The sequence below is a fragment of the Trichosurus vulpecula genome, chromosome 3, assembly GCF_011100635.1.
Source record: "Trichosurus vulpecula isolate mTriVul1 chromosome 3, mTriVul1.pri, whole genome shotgun sequence".
Classification (NCBI taxonomy): Eukaryota; Metazoa; Chordata; class Mammalia; order Diprotodontia; family Phalangeridae; genus Trichosurus; species Trichosurus vulpecula.
The window spans coordinates 136431961-136453113 of record NC_050575.1 but is presented as its reverse complement, the minus strand read 5'-3'; the positions used below and the strand labels follow the sequence as shown (position 1 = coordinate 136453113).

The following is a 21153-nucleotide window of genomic DNA, read 5'->3' as shown; positions in this document are numbered from 1 at the left end:
AGAGAAGGAGAGAGAGAAGAAGAGAGAAGGAGAGAGAAACAGAGGGGGAGAGAGAGAGAGAGAGAGAGAGAGAGAGAGAGAGAGGGAGGGAGAGAGAGAGAAGGAGAGAGAAAGAGAGGGAGAGAGAGAGAGAGAAGGGGGGAGAGAGAGAGAGAGAGAGAGAGAGAGAGAGAGAGAGAGAAGAGACTGGAGGAGAAGAAAGGAAGTAGGGAGAGAGAGACTGGAGGAGAGAGAAAGAGGGAGAGGGGGGAGAGAGATGTGGGTCACAGAACAGTTCCAGCAGCTAATTCAGTTCATATTCATTAGCTGCAGTCATTTAGTACTCCTTCCCCTCTCCACCTCCTCAATTCACAAGCTACTTTGAACCACTGGCCTCAATCCTTGGTACTATTTCTCTAGGGACCACCCCCTGGGCTGGGCTGGACCAGGCCAGGCCAGGCCAGGCTGCCTGTGATGTGAAGGAGAAACCAAGTGGCCATTTGCCCGCTGGTGCCAAAGCCATTGCCCTTAGGGAACTACCAGGGAAATTGGCATCCACCCTGCTCTGTCCAACCCTCAGAGCTCCAGGGCCAGGTGGTGCCTGCAGTTCAACTAACATTCAGGAAGGGGTGAGGGAAGAAGGGAATTGAGCTATATTAGCTCCTTTCCTGATGCAGAAAGAGCCTGGAGTAGGCGGATACATGGGGTCAGCATGGCATGGCTCAGCCTTAGGGGACCTCTTTTGGCTAAAGTATCTATCAATAGGCGTTACTAAGGGAAGGAGGACAGTCAGCTTGAGGGACAAATTGCCAATTGCTCTGTGAGACTGCTCACTGGTAACACAGAGATCCAAGGCAGGCAATGTTCCCTCATTCTTTCCCTGCCTTCCTTCTCACTTATCTGATCACCTGCTGTGGGTAAAGCCCTGTGTTAAACCCTGAATTTATTTTGGAGTGGACTTAGGGGAAGATCAAGATGACCAGGCTCTTCCTCTGACATCTTAAAATCCCTAGCACACCCCTTAGCACCCGATTATCGCTGGCCTCCTAGTGTTCCCTAAGTTGTGTATGAATCTCATCTCCCCATTCACACTGTGAGCACCCAGGGATGTGTACGTCTCTGACTTTTCTTTGAGGGCAGATAGGTAGGACAGTGGATAGAGCTCCAGGCCTGGAGTCAGGAAGACTCATCTTCCTGAGTTCAAATCTACCCTCAGACACTTACTAGCTGTATGACTCTGGGCAAGTCACTTAACTATATTTGCCTCAGTTTCCTCTTCTGTAAAAAATAAGCTAGAGAGGGAAATAGCAAACTACGCTGGGTATCTTTCCCAAGAAAACTCCAAACTGGGTCATGAAAAATTAGACATGACTGAACAACAAAAAAACTTCTCTCTCCTCTACGATACAGCCCAGAGCAGGACTAGGGGCTCAGTAAGACACCGATGTGTACTATCCTTAAGTAGAGGCTTGATGACCATGGATCTTGTAGAAAAGATTCTTGTGTTGGTTGGACTACACCACAGTTTTAGCGCCAGATGCTACCTCAGAGGCAATCTAATCCAACCTCCTCTTAGGGAGGTCCCAAGGAGTGAAATGATCTATCCAAAGCACATGAACTTCAGGTAACAAAAAGGAGAGCCAGCATTTGAATGCAGGTTCTGGAATTTCAAATTCAATGTACTTTCCACAGCACCACAGGGTCTGACTTTTGCTAGCTCTCAAAGCCTAGGACAAGGGGATCCATAGGGTGGCAGGAGGAGGCTGTAAAGAACCAGGGGAGGGCAGAGGCTCAGGCCTAAGCCCTCTGAGATCACTTTCCACTCTGGGATTCAAAGATTCCATGGAAGTCAGGCTGGAGCCTAATTTAGTTCGGCAAAGTTACCTTTGCTATCTCTGCCTCCCACTTGTGTTTATCAACAGAGATGATCAACAGTAGCAAATGCTGAAGGGACTGACGTGTTCCCAGGCAGGACCACTTCACACTCTCAGCCAGGGCAGGCTAGGTATGGGCACAAGAGTCACTTGGTTGTTTATTATAATAATTATCATCATTGGACTGGAAATGTTTTATTTTCATCTTGTAGGGAGCTTCTAGTGAGGAACTTTCTTTTAGAAGGTGCCTTCTCTGCAAATTATAATGCTCGGTGAATTGTCTGAGACACTTAGAGGGTAAGTGACTTGCCTAGGGTCACACAGCCAGTATATTTCGGATACGGGACTTGAATCGCACATCTTTCTGACTCTGAGGCTGTTTCATTTAATCCACTAGACCTCAATGCTGAGCATGATGATAGTGATGATGGTGATGGTTATAGAAAAATAATTCTTTTCATCTTTTTCTGGAGTTAAGGTAGAAGGGATCCTGGGAGAAGCTGCTTTTACACTTAATGCCATGCAGACTATTGTATGCGTGTTTTTGTAGTTGGATCAAAGTATCATGATGTAAGCTCATCTCTGCATCCTCGGTATAAGCATCCTCTCATAGCGGGCAGGATGCTGGGAGATGGCATGTATCTCACCCTGTCCCCACATGACTGGGATTTCTTTGGCGAGATCCTTGGATTTCCAAAGCTTTCTGCTCCTTGTAACTTGGAGATTATTGTGGTGGCTGCTCTTCACATTTCTCTAGCACCCGAAAGCTACAAAGGGCTTTCCTCACTCACAACAGCCCTGTGAACTGGGTAGTGCCAATATCATTAATCCCATCCCAATCTGAACAGTGAAGCCCAGAGTGATTAGGTGACCTGCCCAGAGTCACACAGCTCTGAAGTTGTGGAGTTAGGACTCGAGTCCAAGGGCTCGGTCGTCAGGGACTGTGTCCATTACAGCCCACCGCCCCTGCTAGCTACCTCCCTGAGGTGCTTGGGCAGGCATGCCCTCAGCCCTGGTCTGGGGGGTTTATCACATTAAGATGTTTGGCCTGATGGAGCTTATGCAGCCGCCCGCTGCAGTCGCATGAAAGGGCCATTGTTCCCAGTGCTGTGTGGCTACCAGTCCTCCTGATGCTGACCTATTTAGTTCTGGGGAGTCAGAAATAAGGCTCTTCTGGGTTTGGTCCCTCCTGCAGAGCCCAGATGATGCACTGCACTTGAGACAGTCTTCCTTTCCACTTAAGAGATACCTTTAGATCCTGCCCCAGAAAATAGGCTCTAAGACGGAGGAAGCTAAAGGGGAGTTGATGTCCAAGGGCACAGAGTCCTCAGTCTGGGTCGCTCTGGTGTCAACAATATTGTTCAGAAAAAGCCTGGATTGTACCTTGCAGTAGGGATCTTGGGGAAGTTGCTTCTCCTCTTTGGGTCTCAGTTTACCCATCTGCAGAATAAGGGAGCTGGAGGACATGATGTCCAACTTTGACAGCCTGTGATTCTAAAGGCTCATCCTGATCCCAAAGTCCATATGTCTATGCTCTTCAGGGAACTCCCTGAGAACTAAGGGACCAGCCAATTCCCACAGGCAGGTCAGTTAGCTCCCTTCCACCCCCCATTGATCTGGGGCCGCATCTGCAAACTGGGGCTTGGCAAAAACCCAAGGCTGGCCCAAGCAAGATTGCTCCCAGCACAGCTGGATCAGGATTGGTTTGGTCTCCACATCTGAATGGAGCAGAAGGAAATGCATCCTGTCCAGGCAGCAAATCCTTCTATACCTCTGGACAAAAGTCCCGGTTTGCCCCCTCTCCTCACCCCCTTTAATAATAGGACAGTACCAGGATGATGGTGACTCAAACCCTTGCATTTACTGTCCATGCTAGCTGGCCCCAGCCCCACCCTGCAGGACTGCTGAAGTTTCAGGTCTCTTATCCTGGTCTCACATCTCAGTGGGGGATACAAATTTCACCCCAGGTTAGATCTGGCTCCTCAGAACTTCCTGTGCCAATACTGCCTTTACTCAGCTTTGACAAACCTCCAGGAAGAAAACGTTTCAAACCTTCCATCAACCATTCCTCTCCTCACCCCAGACAAGTCCAGGGAGGGGCAAATACAGTAACTGCGGTTTTCAGGAGACTTTTCAGGAAGGCATTTTTTTTAACACTCCCTGAGGCCCATTTACATTTAGCATGGAATCTCTGCATCTAAACTGATCATCCCAAAAAGTGTTAACTTCTCAGACAGATAACTCTAATAATAGCTTGAATTCCTATAGTTCCTTACAGGTGCTTAGGAAGTCCTTTCCTTATACAATTCTATGAGATAGGTCGGGGCAGACATTATTATCCCCCATTTTACAGATGAGGCAGCTAGATAACTCAGTGAATAGCATGCTGGGCCTGAAATCAGGAAGACCTGAGTTCAATTCTGGCCTCAGAGACTTACTAGCTGTGTGACCCTGGGCAAGTCACTTAACCCTGCTTGCCTCAGTTTCCTCATCTGTAAAATAAGTTGGAGAAGGGAAATGGCAAACCACTCCGGTATCTTTGCCAAGAAAACCCCAAATGGGGTCACAAAGAATCAGACATGACTGAAAAATAAATAACTTTACAGATGAGGAAACAGGTTCATCAAAGTTAAGTGAGGTTAACTCTAAAGATCACATTGCTAGAAATGGTAGAATAGGGACTTCACCTTGAGTCTGCCAGCTAGCATTCAAGGCACTTATTTACTGCACTGACCTGCAGTCTCTAGATTGAGAACGATAAATCCTTCTCTTTCTACAGCATAGTTTTCCCTAGGAACATCGCCCTTTTACACACACACACACACACACACACACATACACACACACACACACACACACATACATTCTTTGGAGAACCCATCCACTTGTGCCTAGACAGTGATTCACTAGGATACAAGATGTTTTCTACAGAGAGGAGGTGCTGGGGGAAAGGGAGAAACACTAGCCAAGACCCTTGGAGGCCTCCCTGACACCAGCAGCACCCTTTGGGCCACGACAGCTCAGACACAGATCTGCACGTGTATGTATGATGTGTACAGCTTCACATCAAATACACATGAAGGGCACTTAATGTACACCTCATACATGACCCATATAAGCACATGTGTATCACACTAAACATATGTATGAGCTTAAGCACATGAGCTCCTTGAAAACAAAGACTATCTTTCTTTTCTTCATATTCCCCAGCACATCCTGCGGTGTTTGGAATCTAGTAAGCACTCGATTGCTGTCTTACTTTATTCATATTATAGATATGTGTGGTGCCTACATTGTATGGCACACACGCACACACATATTGTACACATCACACACACTATGTATGTATGGTGCAGGGAAAAGAGCCTTGGCTTCAGAATCAGTGAGTTCAAATCCCAGTTCTGATACTTGCTACCTGTGACCTTTTTGGGCCTTGGTTTCCTCATCTGTAAGATGAAGAAGAGGGCTAGATGGCCTCTGATGTCCTTTCCAACTCAGAATCTATAAGCCCATGACTAGCACTGAAGGCATTTGGGTTCATATCCCAGAGCTACCAGTCCTTCACTTGGGACCTTGGGAATGATGCCCCAACTTATCTCAGACAATCTCTTCCTCTGTAAAACGGGGATAATACTTGGACCTTGCAGGGTGGTCGTGAGGAAGGTGTTTTGTAAACCTTGAAGAACTATAGAAATGTGAGATAGGATATGATAAATCACATACATGTGCCTGACATGCACATAGCTAGAGCTGTACTGTGCATGTGTTTCTTTCTGCACATGGGTATGACTTCGGGAATTTACAAAATCTCCTTTGAGATCCGTGAGTGTAAGTGTATGTTTGTGGTCCCTGCTGTACATACAGAAGCATGTCATGGAGAGGCCGAGAGCTTGAGTGAGGCCCCATCAGCTAGACTGGGGGGAGGACAAAGATAGTGAGGGCACATACTGTGAACTCACCTCCCCACAGGTGGGAACTTACTCCTAAAGTTGGGCTTCCTTCCTCTGCTGTCTTCACACCCGCATTGAGGATTCCAGAGAGTTCAGAGAAGGAATCTCTTAACCCACCCCACCCTCCCTTTCTAATTCTTTAAGAAATCTGGTGGTCATTAGTGGAGGGGGCCTGAGCCATACCCTACATAGGTCTTTGGGCTGGGCAAGAGGGACTTCTGTGCTTCTGGATTCTCACCAGGACCCCGGGTGGGCAGACAGAAGTTCAGGGGGATGCCGGAGCCCTGGCAGGAAGATCTGAGCTGCTCCTTTGGGGGCTGTGCTGGCCTAGCTCCTTCCAGGATTCTCTAATGGATCCTTCTACCCCCCAACATAGGGCCCTCTGCCTAACCCACTTTCTTTCCATCTCAAGCTGGCATGAAGATCTTGGCCCTTGGCCCAGGACCAAGCTCCTTGGGAGCTCTGCTCTCTCTCCACCAACTGTTCCAGCCTTAGTTAGAGACTAGACACTGCCCCTTGCCTCCATCTCCATCTCCATGCCCACCCCATTCCAGCTCAGCAAACTTTAGGTCACCAAGAGAGAGATCGGGGAAGTGGTACCTTCATCAGTTATCTGTTAAAGTAGGCTCCCTCCCCGTAAAAGGAGTGTCGGGACCAGATCTAGCCCAACATGTATATAAAATTCTTGCTTCATATTCATGCAGGTTGAGCCCAGGGATTGGAGAGAATTCAGATGGGGGAAAGGAGAAAGGGAAGCATGTGGTGGTCCTCTGAGAAAGACTATGGTTTCAGGCCCTGGAATCCTCAGTGGAGACGGGACTCACTGGTAGAAACAGGACTGAGTCAGACACCTGTGCACGTGGGCAAATTATTTTACTTCTTGCAGCCTCAATTTTCTCATCTGCAAAATGGGGGAAATATTACTTGTATTCGTTGACTAACACGTGAGGAAAGGTCTTTGTTAATCTTAAAGTGAGTAGGCAGATCTGAGAGGAAATGTCAATGAGAACAGGGAAATCTACTGAAGTATCATTAATGTAAGGCTTGAGAGAGGTATCTTTGGGGAATCATGGAAGACTCCCCTGCCCTTGGGAAAAACCTTTCCTCTGCCTTTCTCCTAGAGACCTGGGCTATTACAAAGTCTTCTTTATTGGTCTGGTCACCTCAAATCTCTAATATCTGAACTCCATCCTCCAGACAGCTGATACTGCATCATTAGCAACATTCCTTGGGTGCATTTTAACTGGGTGAAGCACCGTGTTCCTTGGAGGGATAAAACATGGATGGGGGTGGGGATGTTTGCGGAAAAGAGTAGGGTCCTTTGGGGATGCAGTTTAGGATGGATGATTTGTATGGATGGGAACAGGAGAAGGAGGAAGGAAAGGTCTACAGTCTAGGTGTGCGTGTGTGTGACATGGGGCTTGAACGGCCCCCTCCCCTTCCCAGCCAAGGTTTCTGGAGGCCCTAAGAGAGAAATGAGGGAGGAAGAGAAAATGTGGTAGTCATAATTGCACGCTGGGAGACAAGGAGGTCAGGGTGAACCTAGTTTGGAATCTAATCCCCTTCACTGGAGGTCATCACCCCAAACCTCGGGCGATGCCCCCCAATCACGTCTGGTTTTGAGTTTGAAGCTATCTAAATCTTGGGTTTCCACACGTAAATTTTTGAGCTAATTAAGGGATGGTGTTTGTTGTGCTGTTTGAGAACTCAGTCCATCCAGCATAAAGTTCCCATTGCCTGAAGGGAAGCTGAGCACATTTTAACAGTCCTTCTTCCCCTTGCCCCAACACCTTCAAATTTTGTTATCTAAGCCCCCGGACTCTAGGATACAAGGACAGGCCCTGCAGAGACTACCCAATGTCCCTCATACATGCCCACCCCAGCACTAATTTAGGTTTGAGTCTTTGTCACCAGTCACCATAACAGCTTCTCCACATCTTCCCAAGTACTTACTAGTATTTACCCCACCCCACCCACCCACCAGTTCATGACATCTCTCCTGAACTATTATAATGGCTTCTTAATTGCTCTCTCTGCTTCCAGCCTCTCTGCTCTCAAACTCACACTCCATACAGTTTTCTAAGTATTATTCATAAAGCACAGATCCGACGGAGTTATTCTGCTACTCAATAAACTTCAGTGCTTGCTGACAGGTTCTAGGATCAAACACAAACTTCTCTATTTGGCCTTTAAAGCCCTTTACAACCTGGATCTAACCTATCTTTCCAGGTTTATTCCCTTTCACGCACTCTTTGGGCCAGCCAAGTCAACATTCTTGCTGTTTCTCACACACGATGCTCAAATTACGTTCTCTGTACCTTTGTACAGGCTGACCCCCATGACTGGAATGCTCTCTCTACTCATCTCTACCTAGAGGTCCCTTCAAAGCTCAGCTCTATCACCACCTACAGAAGGATGTCTTTCCTGTTCCTACCTCCAATTGTTAATGCCTCTCTCCCAAACTTACTACCTTCCCTGATGCCTCCTTCCCTCTGAAGGTGAACACTTTCTTCTCTGATCTCTGATTAAGGCAGTGTCAGTAACTCGGTTTCCTCATCTGTAAAGTGGTGCCTACCTCATGATCCTTGGGGTCTACCCTATGCATGTATGAACTTCTTTTTATTTCCCCTCCTAAAGTATGAACTCGTTGGGTAGGTAACTGTCTTATTGGGACATTAAGAAATGGCATGATATGTTAGCCTGAGAATCAGGCTTATTCTAAGCTCCCATTACATATAGATTCAGCTCTAATCCTTACAAGCTCTATGACTGGGCAAACCATTCCACCTTTCTGGGCCTTATAGTCCTCACCCATAAAATGGGGCTAATAATACTTGTATGAGAATCCACATTCTAGAGGGGTTGTGAGGGAACCATTCTGGAAACTCCAAAGCGTCATGTAAACTTCAGATCCTTGAAACCTCAGTTTTCTCAGATGTAAAATGAGCATTTTTGATGAGATGATTTTGTAAGGTTTCTTCCAGCTTCGATAGGCTAAACACTTAAGTAAGAGCACCATTGCTTTAAGGCTGAAAGTAAGCTTGCTGGCCATCTAGCCCAGCTCCTCACTTTGCAGATGAGGAAACTAAGGCCTAGGGAAATTGTCTGACTTGCCTGGGTTCATACAAATAGGAATTGGCACAGCCAGGATTCAAACTCAGTTCCTCTGACTATAAATCCAGGGATCAAAGGAGCAGAGATTCAGAGCTAGAAGGGCTAGCTTTGAGGTCACTGAGTCCAACTACCTCATTTTACAAGTGAGGAAACTGAGGCTGAGAGAGTCTAACTGATTTGGTTGGGGTCACAGAGCTAGGAAATATCTCAGGCAGGATTCAAACTGAGGTCTTCTTGACTCCAAATCCAATGCTCTATCCACTGCAGCCCCAAGTTGCCCCTAAATCAGTAAGAGAAATTTCACTTATTTTTCCCATCCCTCAGGAAAGGCCACTGGTAGCACCTAGGAAGCTGCAGTAAAAGAGGAAGGTCGTGCTCAGAGGCAGCCTCTGAGTCTGAAATACTGGGTTATTGTGGCAAGTGTCAGTAGAGCTACGTGGTCTGAAACTATTAAAGGTCAGGTTGGAGTAATTTTAAGAATTTTTTTATGTGAAAACTTTTATATATATTTTTCCAATTACATGTAAAAACAATTTTTAACAATTGTTTTTTTTTAAATTTTGAGTAAGGAATAACTTTTACAAAGAGAAGCTGCACAGGCCCTCCAGCTTCTCAGTTGTTTTCCACGCTGGAATTTTGGAGGATTCCTCACTATTGCTGCGCTAGTGTTACCATAACTGCCAGAGTAGCATTTACTAACTTAAGTGGGGAGGGAGAGTTAGGGGCCAGACTCGTATGCTAGATTTGGCCTCCCAGAATGAACAGTGATGTGGCCCATAGCCCATGATGCAATTATTGCTACCAGAAAAAGTGACTGTTCAAGCCTTCTCAACATATATACACATCAACCATTCAGCCAATGAAGCCTGAACCCACCACAGCTATCCCAGACTCAATCTCCTCTTTTGGGACACTCAGTATGTTACACAATAAATGTCAAGTTTAGCTGGTCTAGATAGGGAAGCCATCTCAACAACATAGTCACAATGGGGTTGAGTCACAACAAACTACCTTATTGGTTTCACTGACTCCAGTCTTTCTTGCTCCAAGGCAACCTGCATCCCCTCCTCCTACTGGATTAATCTTGCTGATCAAACAGTTGTGATCAAACTAAATCCCTACTCAGAAATCTTCTATTACCAACATCATAAGTTTTAAACTCCTTACCTTGGTACTTAAGACCTTCTACAATTTTGTTGCAACCTACCTTTTCAACTACCATCTTCCCTCCATGTCTCTGGTCTCATGTCTCCATGACTCCCTGTTCCCTGTACAAACCCTATGCTTTCCCATCTCGGTGCCTTTGCTGAGTTTGTTCCCAATGGTTGGAATGTCCTCTCTTTCATCTCTGCCTTTTAAAATCTTGCCCAGCCTTCAAGGACCATCTCAGAAGACACCACCTTAAGGAAACCTTCCCTCATTCCCCAATCAGATATGACAGACATGATCTTCCATCTATAGCGTTTTGTACCTCTCTTGCATTTTCATTATGTTCTGATATGGTTTACAGCCTATTAATTTATATATTTGGGTATGTATTATGTAGGGTAGGTAGATGGTACAGTAGATAGAGTACAGGGCCTGGAATACTCCTCTTCCTGAATTTAAAACTAGCCTTAGACACTTATTAGCTGTGTGACCCTGAGCAAGTCACTTAACTCTGCTTGCCTCAGTTTTTCATCGCAAAATGAGCTGGAGAAGGCAATGGCAAACCACTGCAGTGTCTCTGCCAAGAAAACTGCAAATGGAGTCACAGAGTCAGGACTGAAAGGAAAAAGACTGAACAACAACAAATGTATTATGTGAGCAGCGAGGTGGCACAGTGGATAGAGCACAGGGTCTGGAGTCAGGAAGACCTGAGTTCAAATCCAGCCTCACACTAGCAGTATGGCCCTGGCAAGTCACTTAACCTTGTTTGCCTCAGTTTCTTCATGTTTCTCTCATCTCTCCCTCCAGACTGTGGAAAAACCAACATTTGCTTGGGCAAATAAGTAATTTCTCTTAGTCTCCATTTCTTCAGCTGTTGAAGACTGTAATGCTTCCACCATCTACTTTACAGGATTGTTGGGAGAGAAACACTGTTTATAAACCATAAAATTTTATAGCAGCATGAGTTGTTATTATTATTTATATATCTTCCCCCGTGGTTACTGAATGAATGATTGACGGCTTGGATGTACTTCTGCTGAACAGCTCTGAGAGAGAAGGAGAGTAAAAGAGACCTACAGGAGAAATCCTCCCCTGCCCTCCACCTCCCCCCAACATCCCAGGTGCTTCCTCACTCCTCTGTTAGAGGCCTGTGAGAAGGATGGAGGCCCCGAAGTGGGGCCATGGCTGGCTCTGACACACACAGCAGCACCTTTCAATTCCAGAAAACATTCACAAGGCACGAAAGGACTCAGGCTCCTGCACTGCTCACTCACAGATGCACTCAGAGGCACATTCCTAAATCTCGTAGGCAAGATGGACTGTCAGGGAGAGTTGTCAGCACTACCAAAGAAGAGAGTATTTCCCCTTGTTTGCTTGTTCATTTGCTCCTGGGGGAAGGCAGTCAGGCAGTCAAGCAGGCAGGCAGAGAGAAGTGGGCCCTTTCTGTGGACTGTTTGTTTTGGGTGAGAACAGAAAGTTTTTGTGTTGTGCCTTTGAAATCACATCCGGGTACCACACAGAGGTGGCCTTGTACAAGATCCCAGGCTGACCTCTGGGACCCCAGTGTCTGGGATGGGAGTCTGGACTGAGTCTGGACTGTAGTCCTTCCTTTGCTACTCATGCACTGTTTCCCTGGAAAATTCCTTTCCACCTCTGGGCCATAGTTTCATTTGTAAAATGACAGGACTGACCAACATGGTCTTTAAATTTCCTTCCTGCTCTTACATTCTTTAATAGGGTGGTCCTATGTATGAGCTTGGCCTAGATTTCCCTGGGGGAGACCATGTCAGGGGAGAGGACATAGTACAAGAAAGGGCAGAACAGGATAGCACAAGGTGGTCAGGGTGGGAAGGATGGAGAGGGAATTGCTCCCAGTTAATGGAAATGACCATGGCACCTGGTAGTCACACATACCCCGATTCATAGGCCATCTTCCTCCCCTGGGCAGAGATGAGGAAAAGGGCAGGGGTACAGGGCTGGATGAAAAGTTGAGCCCACAACAAGCATTTCCTAGGAGACAGAGTAAAAGTTACTAGCTAAGTGATAGTCTGCTCTCTCCCCCAAGCAAAAGCTGAGTCTTTGGCTGGCCATCAATGAGGACTCCCTAAGGAGTTTTGAGTGAGGCCCCAGGATATAAACTCCTGGAAGACATGGGTTTCATCCAGTCCTATGCTAGAGCCAGCTCATACCAATTTCATGATTGTTGAATTTTCCAGTGAGAGCATGTACACCTCAGAATTTGGCAAAGACTACAAATCAGGGTTTGATTTATTGTTCTGTGGTTTGTCCAGACTTTAAAAAGTAACGGAGAAAGTGTTAATAATGAAGATCACATTGGAATGTGTGTCATGCATATATTTTCTCCCCAGAGAAGCAGTTGTTAAGCATTTACCATCACACTCCTGGTTTCATCCATCTGTCTCTTTCGGAGCACCAGGCACAGGGCCATGGCACCAGTAGGTAATAAATATTTGACAGGACTGGTATGAAGAAAGCAGTTTGTGAAACTGGGAAAATGTGACTTATTATTATCCCATTTTCATCTTCGTTCAGCTAGAAATGGTCTTGTAATTGTAATTAAGGTGGGACTTTTTGCTTTTCTTTTCTGAAGTGCCTTTAATGATTCTGGCCTTGGTTTGAATGGGGCAGATAAAGTGGGATCTTTTTGTCTTGGTTATTTCTCAGCACAGAGACAATTGGGAGTCATTGATTTGGGACTATCCCACACCCAGCCTGGGTGAGATCAGAGCCCTCAGGGTTCTGAACAGGATATAATTGAAGATAGCTTGGCATTTGACTTTTGGGGCAAACTCATTGAAGGAGTGTTGAGACTCTGGGCAAGCTGCAAACTCCCCCCCAGCTTTGCAACCCAGAAGTTGGCACTGGTAACTATGTATTGTGATTTGAATCAGACGTCTATCTGTTGATGTTTGTAATTTCTGTTTGTATTTGCCTTGAAGTTCAGGGGGCTGATCTTTTCCCCCTGAACTGTGAATGATATTTGTACGTTTGATTAAACTGAGATTGTTAACCCCTTAAAGTTACTTTCCTTAGTAAAGCAGATCAAAGAACCTGTGCTGGCAGCTTTCTGGGTGCTGGTTGTGGGTGGATTTTACACCCCCACAGCAGATTGTTGCTATAGGTCTTAAGACAGGTCACTACCCTGCTATTATTTCTGTATATTGAATGTTCCGGTGACTTTTGCCGAGATGGATAAAAGTGACTGCTTTTGATGATTTAAGTTTTGGGATATAAGCTCATCTTCTGTAGGATCAAAAAGCATCTGTGGTACAACTGTAGCAGCAGATCAAATCACAGGAATAATGTGTACTTGTAATTGTACTCATGTAATTTTCATTTCTTCCAGTAGGCATTTACATTTTTAAAGCCTTTCTTTCTGTGAGACTTGGAGATAAGGAATACTTGGTGTGGTGACATCAATTAAACACATTGTTCTTAAATGTTTATCACTCAAATTTAGGTCCAGGTATCTGTTGGCGACAGGCTTGTCTGGGATAATGCTATGGTTCCTGTATAATTTATTTGTTGGATTATTAAGGTCATTTTGAGGTCTGTATTATAGTATGGAGATTTGTTGTCTATTAGGTTATGGATGATAGTGAGGTTCTGATGTATTCTCACTAGCAGGTTGTGTCTCACTAGGCATTCAAGAAGTCTGGGCTCCTTCGAGTCAACAAGCATTTATTAAGTACCTACTATGTGCTATAAGGATAACTCTTCTGTAATTTCTGGTGTCAATGACCTAGTCCTGAATTATTATTATTACTATCATCATCATCATCACCACCATCATCATCATATGCCATCAGAGCCAGTATGGCATAGTGAATAGAGAGCTAGCCTCTAAGGCTAGAAGACCTTGCTTCAAGTCATGCCCCTGACATTTCGGATGTGTGAACCTGGGCAAGTGACTTCACTTCTCAGTACTTTAGGCAGCTCCCTAAGACTGTGGGTCCCAGAAAAGATCACTATGTTCTTGCTTTGGTAGAGGGAATTTCTTTACCTGAGAGTTCCCTAGACCAGGGAAATCTCACATCCATTCTCTATCCCTACTATTGTAATATACCAGTTTTAAGGTGCTTTCAGTGGTTCCCCCACCCACCCACCCCCAGGAGGCTCTGGGCCCCACCTATACTAGAAAAGAGTATTTGCAGGCACTTTATGGAGTATGAGTCTCCCAACTCAACTGAGATACAGCATCTAGATAAACTCTGAGGACACAAGGAGGCCTGTGAAGAAAATACAAGATTATTCTGTACCTTTACCCATCCCCCAAGACCAGTGCAAAAACTGAACTGTCAGGGAGGTAAAGAAGAGACCTAAGATAACATGTTCAGCTGGAGCCATGAGAAGAACTGTACAGACAGAGGGAGGGAGCTAAGAAATGCTCAGAAAAATTCTGGCTTGGGATGAGAATTTGGGAGGTCTTATGGGGTATGTTCAGGGGAATAGCAGTTAAGACAACTAACCAGTCTTTATTAAATCTCTCCTCCTGACATCTGACCAATGCTTTTTCTGCTGAGTCTTCACAGAACAAAGGGTGTGGCTGGAAGTGGAGATCCATGACTCTTGGGGTGTGTGTGTGTGTGTATGTGTGTGTATGCACAAGTATAGTTTGAGAAGCTGAAATTTAGGTGTGGGGATGAGTAGGGGGTCCCCCTGGGCTCAGACATGATCAGTTGTGCTGTTACTATTTACATCTAGTACTACATTTAGGAATGTGTCTCCTTCCTTTTCTTACTAGAAGAAATTAGGATATAGAGTAAGTCCTTAAGGATCCTGGACTATGGGACACATCCCTGCCAAAGTTCCATGAATTCCTTTTGCTTCCCTCTTCCAGCACACACACACACACACACACACACACCCACACACCCACACCCACACCCACACACACTCAAGCGCGCACACCTGATCTTATTCACATCAGGAAGCAGAGACTCATAAATACACTGCCCTCTTTTCTTTCCTCCTTGACCCCACCGACCATCCTGAGGACAGTCATGGCTAGCCTTCCATCGGGGAAAGGAAGGAAACAGCAGTGATTTGATGCCCTGAACGGAGGCAGTACTGTATAATGGAAAGACAAATCTTGTTTTACTTCTGTGCTTGCTACCTGTGAAATCCTGAGTGAATTACTTAACCCATCTGGGCATCGATTTGCTTATCTCTAAAGTGGGGATGAACTAGATAATCTTTAGAATACCTTCTTCCTCTAAATTCTGTGATCTTATCAATATTCTGCCTCAGACCCTGGTGTCCAGGTATGGCCCAGCTGGATCCATGCATTCGATCCTGCTCTCTTACCTCATCCTGGAAGCTTTCTATGAGCATTATGGTCACACTGATCTCGCCATTCTTTCACCTCCTAGAGAACACAGAACTTGTTCTGTTCATTTGGCACTAGTTACATACTGTCTTATGTTATTAAGTCTTGTTTCAGAACTTCCTAATATTTAGCCTGTGCGACAATGGAATAGGTTGCTTTGATAGGTACTGAGTTTGTCATCACTGTCAGTATTCAAATAGAGATCTGCACTGAGAGACTAGATGTCCTCTGTGGTCCCTTCCAGCTATGGGACTCTGGATATGAGAGTTATTTCCTCAGTGGAGCATCTTGAGAAGTGTGTGAGTGTGTGTGTGTGTGTGTGTGTGTGTGTGTGTGTGTGACTGAGCCTGAGAGGCAGAGAGGAAGAAAGGAAGGAGAGAGAAGAGGAGGAGGGAGAGGGGAGGAGAGAGAGAGAGAGAGCAAGAGGGACACAGAGAGAGAAGAGACAGAGAGGACAGAGAGAGGAGAGACAGAGGGAGGGGAGAGGAGAGGGGTGGGGGGGAGAGGGAGAGACAGAGAGAGAGAGAGACAGAGAGAGAGACAGAGAGAGAAAGAACCTGTAAAACCCAGAACAGGGCCAGGAATATATTAGATATTAGTAAGTACCTCTTGATTTTATTGAAATATCTAGTGAGGGACAGGGATTGAAAATCTATTTTACACATGGAGAAACTGAGGAACAGAGCTGCTGACTGCCTGCCTAAGTTCACACTCAGTCAAAGATGGTGCTAAGATTAGAACAAGCAATTATTCTTATTCCCAGCCTCTGGAGGTCCTCCCCCTGAAACCTCTCACACTCCACCTGCCCCCTCTAGCTGGCTCTACCTCTCCCCTCCTTCTACGGCCTGCCCTCTGAATCCTCAAGGTCAAATACCTTCCTCATTTGTGTGCTCGATTCATTCCCTCCTCTTAAGACCAAGCTCCTTCCTAGTAGTACCTCTAACCCCAGGACTTGACACTTCTGGAAGCACTTTCTCAGTCACAATCTCACTTAATCCTCACAACATTCTTTGAATTACTCCCCCCACCCCAATCCCACAATGTGGGATGTTGTTATCCCCACTTTACAGAGGAAGAAACTGAGGTTCAGACGGAGAAATGATTTGAAAGTCACTTAGCCAGTTAGTAGCAGAGCTGGAGCCCTCACCCAAGTGTACTGCTCAGGACTTTTTGCCATAAATCCCAGCTGCTTCTCCCACTGCCTCTTAATTGCCACCACCTCCCTAGTCGCTACTCAGTCTGGTGGGGAAATAAAGGTAGGTCCAGGGGCTGAGCACCTGTAAGGAGAGGCTTCGATCTCACCCAGCCGCTCTGCAAATTAAACACGCAGCCCCATCGTCCAAAACCCTTCTCCTTTCCCCTTCTACCGCAACAATTTTTCAGCTCTCTTCCGACGAAGCTCTTGGCTACATCTTCTTTTGTTCATTGCTACAATTTCCTTTCTTCCCGCTCTAAAGGTTTTTGGTAAAATTTTCTCTCCTTTCCTATAAAGTTCCCACTACAAAAGTTCTTCGCCACAATATTGTCTCTTCTTGCTCCTCTGCTTTTTGCTACAGGTTCTCTGCTCCCGGGAGATTCTGGTGCGATAGCATCACCCCATCCCAGACCTGACCGCAAAACTTCTCCCCTTAAAAATCCTCCCCTTTGGGACATTCTCTGCAGCTACCAGTCCCTCTTCCAAAGCCTTGACACTCTCTCCTCCCAGCATCTCGACTCCCAAAGTAGCACCAGATGCTCCCGTCTTCTGGCGCCCAGCTTTTGGAGAGCAAGGACTAGCTTTGCTAGGGGAACTTTGCGCACTAACTTAGGTGCTTAAGAGAAAAGTACTTTTTGGCTCGGTGAGAGGAGCCTGGTCCCCTGTGATTGGGGAGGAGGAGGTGTCCCGGAAGAGGAAGATCACTATCCTGGGTTTGACGAGACGCGGTACTAGGGAATAAGAGACTGAGGGCTGGGGTGGGGGTGGGGGTGGGGGGCGTGCGCGCTATGTTCAGACTAGGGAGGTGGGAACTGGCGGCGTTTGATTCTATACATCGGGAGTCAGGGCACCCAGTACTGGGAAACTGTTTTGGGACCGGGAAGGCTCTGGCCAGGACAGGGAGAGACATAGCCCTGAGACTCAGTATTTCATCAGCTGTGGCTGCTCCTGGACTCGTCTCTTGGTGCCACGAGGGCAGATGGGGACACCGCCGAACCGCTCTATGCCGGGGGCCCTGCATCGCGGCTGTGGTCCCGGGGTGGGTGGTTGGAAAACCTCCTGGTTGCCGGGAGGTGTTTGTTGAGGGGAGTGGGTGCGGGTGAGGCACGTGTCCCTGACCTCTCGGGACCAGACCCATCCCATCCAGTCTCGTCCCTTCAAAGGAGGGTGTCCCGGGCGCGGGCCGAGCCGGGCGGGGGCGCTGCGTGCCGAGCGAGCGAACCCCAGAGCAGCTGGCACTCCAACAGGTCTGACCGTAGCCAACTTTGCTCAACTTGCTGGGGGCCATGCTGTTCCCGGAGTGCCCAATGCAGACAGCTTGCCCGGTGCCTGGGTCCCCAGCCCGACCCCAACAGCCTCCCTCCTGCTCCCTCCCTCTGTCCCGGCCCGGGGTACCAGCCCCTGCTCACCAATGATGATGGCACAGGCGCTCACCAGCCCAATCTCCTTCTTCAGTGCTACCCTCTCTTCTACCCCAGCTGGGGCCGGAGCTGGGGCCGCGGCCAAGCTGTCCGCGGGCGGGCTTGGGCTCGGACTAGGGCCCCCGTCCCCGCCCCCGCTCGGCTGCTGCGTCTGTCCGGCCATGTCGCTGTCCCGGAGTCCCCTACTCAATCTGCGCCGGGTCCGCGCCTCGCAGCCACCGGCAGCGCAGACCTGCAGGCGCATGCGCTGGCGCTCCGCCCGGGGTCCAGGCCCTATCCCTTGGAGGGCTGGAGGACGGGGGAGGGGCCCCAACGCGGACACTGACTGAGAGACCCTCCCTTAAAGCAAAATCTTCATCCCTGAGCCCCGTGGCCCCTTAAGATAGAGGACAAGAAAGAAAAAGTTTTAGACTGAGCTGCCAGGGTCCTGGAGAAAGTTTGAAGGGCCCCTGGAGCACCATTTCGTAGATCTGAATTTGGATGATCTGATGCCCACAAGCAGTGAGTTAGACCTAATCAACCCCTCGAGAACTCTATGCCCGGCCCTGAGGAAATGACACTTTTGATCCGGGGATACAGCTTATTAGGGGCATAAGGGAACCTTCAACCAGATGAGCCTCCAGCGCAAGGCTCTATAATACTGTCTCAGCACAATACCCTGGGAATGTTACAGACAATCTTCATCCCCCCCAGATGGGAGGGGACTTTGGGTTGTCTCCTGAAGGGCAAAATGATGGAGGACTTTGGGCATCCCACATTTTCTCACCTCCTATTCCCCATGACCAGTGATCCAAAGGTTGGGGACAGTTCAGTCGGAGGATAGGTCTTAGTCTGTGAGGTTAGAGGGTTAGTCTGACATACCAGGCTCAACATTTAGCCTGGCACCAGTGTTCATCTCAGTCTAGGGTAAGGGTCATGGCTTCCTCTGAAGTCAGACTTAGGTCTCAGTCAGATTGAGAGATGGGGCTATGGCTGGGGCCAAAGCTCTATTTGAAGTAAGTGTCTGGTCAGGGGATTTTTAATTAGTTCCAAAGATGGTCAACTCTAAACTTATGTCTTCATTCAACAAGTATTTAATTGAAGACCCTTTTGTTAAGATGGGTGCTTTGAGGAAGACAAGGGTGGTTAATATGTTGAATGTAGTCACCAAACATGTATTACATATACACTTCAACAGACATTCATTAAGAGCCTACTGTGCGCAAGGTACTGGGTACCATGATAGATAATCGGTTTAGTTTACATAGTTAAGATAAAACAGGCTCCTGGGCCTCTTGGAACTCATAGTTTAGTAGGGGAATAAAATACAAAACTCAATAATGATAACAGAGCACATGAAACATGTGCATTAGAGAGGTAGCAATCAAAGGGCTCTGGGAGCCTGAGGGAAGAGATTGCTACTACTGATTCAAGGAAGGCTTCATGAAAGGGGTATTTGGAAAGACCTGTAATGAACAGGTAGGAATGCAAAAGCTGAAGAAGGAAAGGAAGGGCCTTCTATATTTGGGGGGCGGGGAGGAGTGAGCAAAGAGACAGAAGCAGATGGAATGATGTATTTAGCAGACAGAGAGAGCAGTTTGGCCAAAGTGCAGAACGAGATGAGAGACAGAGTTGGAAAAGTAGGTTAAAACAGTAGTATGTGAGCTTATTGTGGACAGAAACTGCTTCACTTTTGAAGCTAGGAGGCTCAATGGATAGAGTGTTGGGCCTTGAATCAGGAAGATCTAAGTTCAAATCTATCATCAGACACTTACTATGTGATACTGGGCAACTCATTCAATCTCTGTTTGCCTCAGTTTCCTCATCTGTAAAATGGAGATTATAATAGCACCTACCTCTCAGGGTTGTTGTGAGGGTCAAATGACATAATAATTATAATATGCTTAGTACAGTGCCTGGCACATAGTTAAGTGCTATATAAATATTAGCTATTATTATCTATATCCCTCATATCTGGCAAACAGTAGGTGCTTATTAAATGTTTCTTGGTTGATTGATCAGAGGCCTTGTTTACCATAAGAAGGAGGTTGAATCATGGCATTGCAGGTAGAAATAGTAAAGTCAGGAGGATGAGCTGGTTTAGGGAAAAGATAATAAACTTGGTTTGGGATATGTTGAATTTAAGATGACTGGGGAACATCTAGATAGACATGACTTATATGTAGCTAAAGGTGATAAACTGGATCTCAAAAGGAGGTCATGGTTTTCAAAGTATATCTGGGAGTTTCAGTATTCGTGGGTGGGGAAGGGGGAGAATGAGATTGCCAAGGTAGATAGTAATGACTGGAAAGAGAAGAGGGCTAAAGATAGACCAAGGAGAGCTCTCATAATAGAGGTTAGGAAGAGGATGAAAAGCCATAGTGACAAGAGTGATTAGAGAGGAAGAAGGAAGAGAGCTTAGTTTCTCTGAAGCCAAGGAAAGAGAATATCCAGGAGGAAGGAATGGCGAACTATGCCAAAATCTGCATAGACATAAAGGATGGCAAAATTGGGATCCAAGAAGATCTCAACAAGCTAGAATAATGGACTGAATATAATTAGATCAATTTATACTTGGAATCTTGGATGGATCTTTTGCCGTGATCTTCTTTTGGGGTATGGAGGCAACCTTACTTTCTTGGGGGCTATGTAGACAAGCACAAACACTAGAAAGCCCTACTAAGCTGAGAAGGAATATGACACAGACAGTGGAGGGCATTTCTCTCCTCTAAGGAACATCTTGTTCATTTATGAAAGGCTTAGCAGGTTTTCCATTTGGCACTGAATTTTGGCCATAACAATTAATGAAGACCATCTACCAAGGGGTAGAAGGGTTGTGATCAGTGCTTACCTAAGAGAGTGGTCACAGAGACAAAATCACAAATGGGTCTGAGTTCTTGCTGACATGGGCACTTCTTTTCTTGGAGTATGTTGCAGCCATAGGTTTTCATCTTGTGCCATATTGGTCTATTTTTTTATTCAGATTTTCCTTCGAGGATCCAGCCATTGCACTGGAGACTTTCTTTGCTAATTTTAATATCTTAGGGATTCCACTGGAGCATGGTTTAGCCATCTGTTAGATCTCACTCTTCCTACATGTTTAGCTCACCTCCTAGCTCACATGGTTCTAAATGTTCTTGGT

At 46.5% G+C, this 21153-nt stretch overlaps 1 protein-coding gene across 1 annotated transcript in view; it reads right to left on the bottom strand.

Annotated features, from left to right (window-relative positions):
• SLC7A10 (solute carrier family 7 member 10) overlaps nt 1-18225 on the bottom strand; it is a 48594-nt gene extending 30369 nt beyond the window's left edge. Inside the window, exon 1 of the mRNA XM_036748379.1 lies at nt 18021-18225. Coding sequence (XP_036604274.1) covers nt 18021-18195 — 175 coding nt within the window. The 5' untranslated portion in view covers nt 18196-18225. The remainder of the gene's footprint in view (nt 1-18020) is intronic.
• Nucleotides 18226-21153: the final 2928 nt, after the last annotated feature.